The 5,935-nt window shown below is 39.9% G+C and overlaps 1 protein-coding gene across 3 annotated transcripts; it reads left to right on the top strand.

The window, feature by feature from the left end:
* Positions 1 to 344: 344 nt before the first annotated feature.
* Positions 345 to 5,724, top strand: LOC122883583 (5-aminolevulinate synthase, nonspecific, mitochondrial-like). Of its 3 annotated transcripts, none has more exons than XM_044212482.1 (11): positions 345 to 487; positions 1,948 to 2,153; positions 2,286 to 2,462; positions 2,756 to 2,881; positions 2,980 to 3,199; positions 3,358 to 3,542; positions 3,707 to 3,886; positions 4,152 to 4,316; positions 4,412 to 4,680; positions 4,942 to 5,104; positions 5,435 to 5,724. In XM_044212482.1, the coding sequence occupies exons 2-11, from the start codon at positions 1,964 to 1,966 to the stop codon at positions 5,593 to 5,595; spliced, it is 1,836 nt and encodes a 611-aa protein (XP_044068417.1). In that variant the 5' UTR covers positions 345 to 487; positions 1,948 to 1,963; the 3' UTR covers positions 5,596 to 5,724. The 3 variants fall into 3 exon arrangements, with proteins under 3 accessions (XP_044068417.1, XP_044068419.1, XP_044068416.1); XM_044212484.1 differs by having other exon boundaries at positions 347 to 471; XM_044212481.1 differs by lacking the exon at positions 345 to 487 and adding an exon at positions 1,599 to 1,619.
* Positions 5,725 to 5,935: the final 211 nt, after the last annotated feature.

Raw genomic sequence — 5,935 nt, 5'->3', positions numbered from 1 at the left:
TTATAAATTGATCATAGCCTATGTTTTTCAGATAATGTCATAATCTCAGAAGTAAAGTACCTCAAAATTGTACTTAAGAACAGTACACATACCTAGTTACTACCACTATGAGGACATTTTCAGTATTGTGTTACTCATATTGTCATTTGAACAAATATAATCTTTAGGGCTAAAACTCGGGTAATATTGAAGACATTTAATTTAAATTAAACCAAAATTTATTTATTTCACATAAAAAAACATGTTTAGATGTAGTGTTTGTGTTCAGTTTAATAGATGTAGAGTGCTTCCTGTTTTGAATAGACGATCTTGGTTGGTATTACGTGACTGTCAGTGGGCGTGCCTCTATGTTTGTGCAACATACTACTGCTACGTCACCGCAGTGACCGAAGTGGTCCGGCTGAAGTTTCCTCAGTGTGCAAGAGGAGTTGCCTTTCTGAAACTGCCGAGGAACACAAGGACATTTTAATTGTAAGGGATAAACCAGGTGGGTTGATTTAGGAACTGTATGAGGGAATATAGCAAGGATAATTTACTTGTCATGCGGTTCAATGTCATGTCCAGCTGGTTGAAGATAACTTTTTTCTGCTACCATTAAACATTGGCTTGATAAGCTTATACTGATCAAAACTGATTGTTAAAAAATACCTCTTCAGATCCAGTGTAAATTTCTTCCTTAATCTTTATGATGATTATTGCTGTATGCTACCAAACTTTACTAAAACCCTTTTTAGCCAAAAGCCAGTTTTCATCTTAAATAGCCAGTTTCAATTACGGATGCTGTGATAACAGTTAATGAGATGTGTCCTCATAGGTAAATGGGTGAAATATAATGCATGGTAATAGAAAGTTGTATACAGTTAATTTTGGCTTACAATCTACCTAGATATTTGATCTGTTTGTGCTTTCCCTTGTAATCTCAATTAGGGCTGTCGCGATACACCGGTATTGACGATAGCAGTGATATTTAAAAATGAAATATTGATATCAGGTTAATAATACACATGATAATATCCTGTAAATAATCCAAGGCCTCTTAAATAATTTCCGTTTCTTTCCGTTTTGTCATAGTAATGCACCTTAAAGCTGGTTGCCACCAGCCATAAAACGAAAAAAAAGAAGATGAATTTGACTGATAGCATTCATTTATTCTTTTTTTTTTTCAAATTTTCTATAGATAATATCATTATCGGAAATTCTTTTGGCCACAATAATCTTGTAGTGAAAATCTGATATTGTGACAGCCCTAATTTCAATAATGATTTCTGAGTCAAGGTCAGTTACCTCAAAGCCGTTCATTTCTAGAAAGTGGGGGATGGTGGGGGCTCAGTCTATCACAGTTCATGTATCTTTTTCATCTGAACTGCAGCCAGATGGCTCTTCTTCTCTGTCTTAGGTAAGACCATAAGGCTGTAGTAGCTACACAGGTCCTTGAGAGGCCTTCCCTCTCCCACTTGTCAAGGACAGCTGACTACAGAGCAGAGTGAATGAAAGTAGTCTCTTGGGCTTTTAACATAACATCCTCTCTGGTCTCACTGGTCATAGATTAGTGTGGAGTCGGTCATGTTTCGCAAGACATTTTTCGTCTGTTACGTCAAAGTGGACTGGGATGTGTTCAGGTAAAAAATGACTGTGTGGCAAGAGACAACTGGTAGATAACGGCAGCATTTTTATTGGATCAGTTTTGGTCGAAAATATTAAATGTTACCTGAATAGTTAAACATTGTTGAGACAGTACGTTTAACTGGATTATTTATGTTTCAGTTACATTTTAGGAACATTTCTTTATCACACTGCCCATTCAGTTATTGTTTAATAATGTGAGTCCAAAGTAGCAAGGAGCAGATTACATTCCAATATCTGACCTTCATGGAATATATGTAATGGATTCTGCTTTCCTTGAAAACTCACATTTTTAATGCTCCCCCTTTTCTTCTTCTCACTTAGGTCAAGAGTATCTAATATGGACGCAGTGATCCGCCGGTGCCCTTTCCTGACTGTTGTGCCCACTGTTTGCCTGCAGCTAGCTAGGAAGTCATCGCTGGTGAGCTATGCCCAAAAGTGCCCTGTCTTGATGGACCTGGTCTCCAGACCTCTAGCCAGAGCTCTGTCATCTTCAGCTTCTGCGTCCAAAGGAACTCCAACAAATGATGGTCAGTTGTAAGGCGAAGATTAGAATGTAACTGTTAGATCAATACAATTAATGGTGATTTAAATGCAAACAATTTTTTATTTTTATTTTGTAGACTGATTATAATTTAGAAATGTACTCCTGTGTTCTGTAGATCAAAACCATGAAGTCAAGTTGCCCCCAGGCCACATCACGTCACCTGCTGGCCAGGCGGTGGGCTCCAAATGCCCTTTCCTGGCAGCAGAAATGGTGCAGAAAAACAACAGGGTAGTAAGAGAGGCCAGCATGGACCTGCAAGAGGACGTCCAGGAGATGCACTCTGTCCGCACAGGTAAGCAATAGCACAGCCACACCTGTAATTGGATACCCATCCTGTAAATCAGTTATTTAAAATATGAAAGGTCAGTGTTTGGAGCACTCTAATGAGTGTGAGAGTGTGATTTGTTGGGTCTCTATAATTAATATTATAAAGAGTACGGTCTAGACCTGCTGAGATGAGATAACTTCTGTTACGAATTGACGCTATATAAATAAAATTTAATTGAATGACATTTAAAGTCTATAGCAAATTAATGTTATGCATTGATTTAGAGATCATTAATGGTGCGCATCTTTCTTGAACAGGGAAAACAGATTTGTCAGTTGAGGATCTTATCAAGGCAGACAAAGCCAACACAGGGGCACCAAGAAACCTTTTTGAACCCATATCTTCCAAGGTGTCTCACCTGCTAAAGGATAATCTGTCTGAGGGTAAGAAAGACACATTCTTCTTAATGAACAATAATTCTCAAAAAGTGTATTTTGATTATTTTTAAGCTTATAAAACCCTCCCATTTTTCCTCCATCAGCTGTCACCTTCCAGTATGACAGGTTTTTTGAAAAGAAGATTGAAAGCAAGAAGACAGATCACACATACAGAGTTTTTAAGACAGTGAACCGGCGTGCCTTCTCATTCCCCATGGCAGACGACTACTCAGAGTCTTTTCATGCAAAGAGAGATGTGTCTGTGTGGTGCAGCAATGACTATCTTGGCATGAGCCGTCACCCTAAAGTCACTCAGGCTATCATGTGAGTAGGCTCACTGATCAGCAATCAGCCACAAGCCTGATTAGTGTCATTAAACAGAAATCATAAGAGGATGGTGATAATTACAGATTAAGCCCAGATGAAATACGACAATAAGGTAGTTCTAAGATAGTAAACTCTTATTCTTTTTTTTCTTCAAGGGAAACTTTACGAAAGCATGGTGCTGGTGCAGGAGGCACACGAAACATTTCAGGGACAAGCAAATTCCACGTGGAGCTTGAATATGAGCTAGCTGACCTGCACGGCAAGGATGCTGCACTGCTGTTCACTTCCTGCTTTGTAGCCAATGACTCCACATTGTTTACTCTGGCAAAAATGCTACCAGGTATATTAAATTAAGCTCGTAAATAGTATAGCATGTGACCTACAGTTTCATGCTTTTGCTTTGATACAAAATTATAATCTATTTGATCACATATTTTCTTGATTCAGACAGCCATAGTAGAGAATTGTAGAGTAAACATTTCTTCCATTTGTTTACTCCTCTAGGTTGTGAAATCTACTCTGACGCTGGCAACCACGCCTCAATGATCCAGGGTATAAGAAACAGTGGGGTCAAGAAGTTTATCTTCCGTCACAATGACGTCAGCCACCTACAAGAGCTGCTTGAGAAGTCGGACCCTTCCACTCCAAAGATTGTTGCCTTTGAGACAGTGCATTCAATGGATGGTAAGCACACAGCCCTCCATGAAAGCGTCAGTCTTATATAATAGGGCATTTAAAAGATTATCAGTTATTTATTCCTAATTTATGTGTTTTAGTAAATTGTTAGTAAACTGATTTACATTACTGTTATATACGAAACCGCAGAACAACAGTGAAACACTTTACAAGGCTTTACAGAGCAAGCGTAGCTAAACAGATAAAAAAGTATTTGTACTTTCATTTTTATAAGTAATCTTTAATAATCTAATGGACGTTGTGCTCTCTACAGGGGCTGTGTGCCCACTAGAAGAGATGTGTGACATTGCCCACAAGTTTGGTGCCATTACCTTTGTGGATGAAGTTCATGCTGTGGGCTTGTATGGGCCCAGAGGAGGAGGGATCGGGGACAGAGACAGAGTCATGCACAAGATGGACATCATTTCTGGTACCCTTGGTAAGTAGAACCCTCGCTAATGAGGGGAAACCTCTCATAACACCCTCACCGGTTACACATGTGCCTCTCTGACTTTTTATGGGTTTTGTTTCCAGGCAAGGCATTTGGCTGTGTGGGTGGCTACATCGCCAGCACCAGTGCCCTGGTGGACACAGTGCGCTCCTTTGCTGCAGGCTTCATCTTCACCACTTCCCTGCCCCCCATGCTGCTGGCAGGGGCAAAGGAGTCCATCAAGGTCCTGAAAAGTGAGGAGGGCCAGGTGCTCAGGAGGAAACATCAGAGGAGCGTCAAGCTGCTCCGACAGATGCTGACAGACTCGGGCCTTCCAGTGGTCCACTGCCCAAGCCACATTATTCCTGTTCGGGTATGATAATGAATAATTAATCTATTTAACTGGTGCAGATGCAGGGATTCACTTGGGAATCTTTCACTTATAGGACAGTGTCTCTAACCACCAGGCAACCTTGCCACCGTAACTAGCTGTTCATTTGGTGCTGTATTGACTGAAAGATTTTTACCAATACTGTCGCATATATGAATGTTATAGAATGTGTTTTTTATAGTCTAAATTCAATTTCAGACACTTGAACATGTGAATCTGACATATGATGTATTTGTTTGGCAGGTGGCAGATGCAGAGAAGAACAGTGAGATCTGTGACATCATGATGTCCCGTTACAACATCTACGTCCAGGCTATCAATTACCCCACTGTGGCTAAAGGAGAGGAGTTGCTGCGCATCGCCCCCACACCACACCACACTCCCAAGATGATGCACTACTTTGTTGGTATGCCCACTGTAATTATATTGCTCATTTCATGAATCGAAAAATATCCAAAATTGGAACGTTTGTGGACCCTTTTTAAAAGTTTTATGTATGTTAAACATTTGACAAATGATGCAGACGTGTGTAATACGAAGTATCTCTTGTTAGGTTGGACAGTCTTTAATCTTCGTAATTCTGAAGTCCAGTAGCCACATTTGATACTGAGACAAGTAATTTATTTCAAACCCCAGCACTGTTAGGACAGAACACTGTGAGGTATATCTAATATCCATAATGAATGGCAAAGATTGTTCTATCCTCAGCTGTTTGTTCTCTGCTTCGTCTCCACAGACCGGCTGGTGAAGACGTGGAAGGAGGCGGGTTTGGAGCTGAGGCCACACTCCTCAGCAGAGTGTAACTTCTGCCAGCAGCCTCTTCACTTCGAGCTGATGAGTGAGAGGGAGAAGTCCTACTTCACAGGCCTCAGTCACATGATATCAGCAGTAGCCTGATATCACACAAAACACTAAATCCCAACAAGCCCCACCTGCTAGTATTCAAGCTATTTATTGTATTTAAATTAAATATATCACTGCGTATAAAATGTTCTATCACCAATAGATGTGTGGGTAAAGTGTTCATTTACTCTACTGTGTTTATTTTCAAATGTACTGATTACGACTTACACATGAATTAACTTTATTTATGTGTGAAAATGTGGTTTTCATGAACAACCCAAACCACGACTTTATAAATGAAGCGCTAAACCAACACTTCTTCTTGGTAGATTGTGAGCAAAAATTAAACATAATTTGCTTCATGAAGGTTATGAATACAGCCACTTGTGATACA

Source organism: Siniperca chuatsi, linkage group LG10 (genome assembly GCF_020085105.1).
Source record: "Siniperca chuatsi isolate FFG_IHB_CAS linkage group LG10, ASM2008510v1, whole genome shotgun sequence".
Lineage (NCBI taxonomy): Eukaryota > Metazoa > Chordata > Actinopteri > Centrarchiformes > Sinipercidae > Siniperca > Siniperca chuatsi.
Note: the sequence above shows the minus strand (reverse complement) of the source record. Positions and strands in the feature narration are given on the sequence as shown.

Coding starts and splice junctions, on each gene's coding strand:
- LOC122883583 (XM_044212482.1), top strand. CDS start 1,964: ATGGACGCAGTGATCCGCCGGTGCCCTTTCCTGACTGTTGTGCCCACT. Junction 4,317..4,411: donor CATCATTTCTGGTACCCTTG/GTAAGTAGAACC, acceptor TTTTGTTTCCAG/GCAAGGCATTTGGCTGTGTG. Junction 5,105..5,434: donor GATGATGCACTACTTTGTTG/GTATGCCCACTG, acceptor TCGTCTCCACAG/ACCGGCTGGTGAAGACGTGG.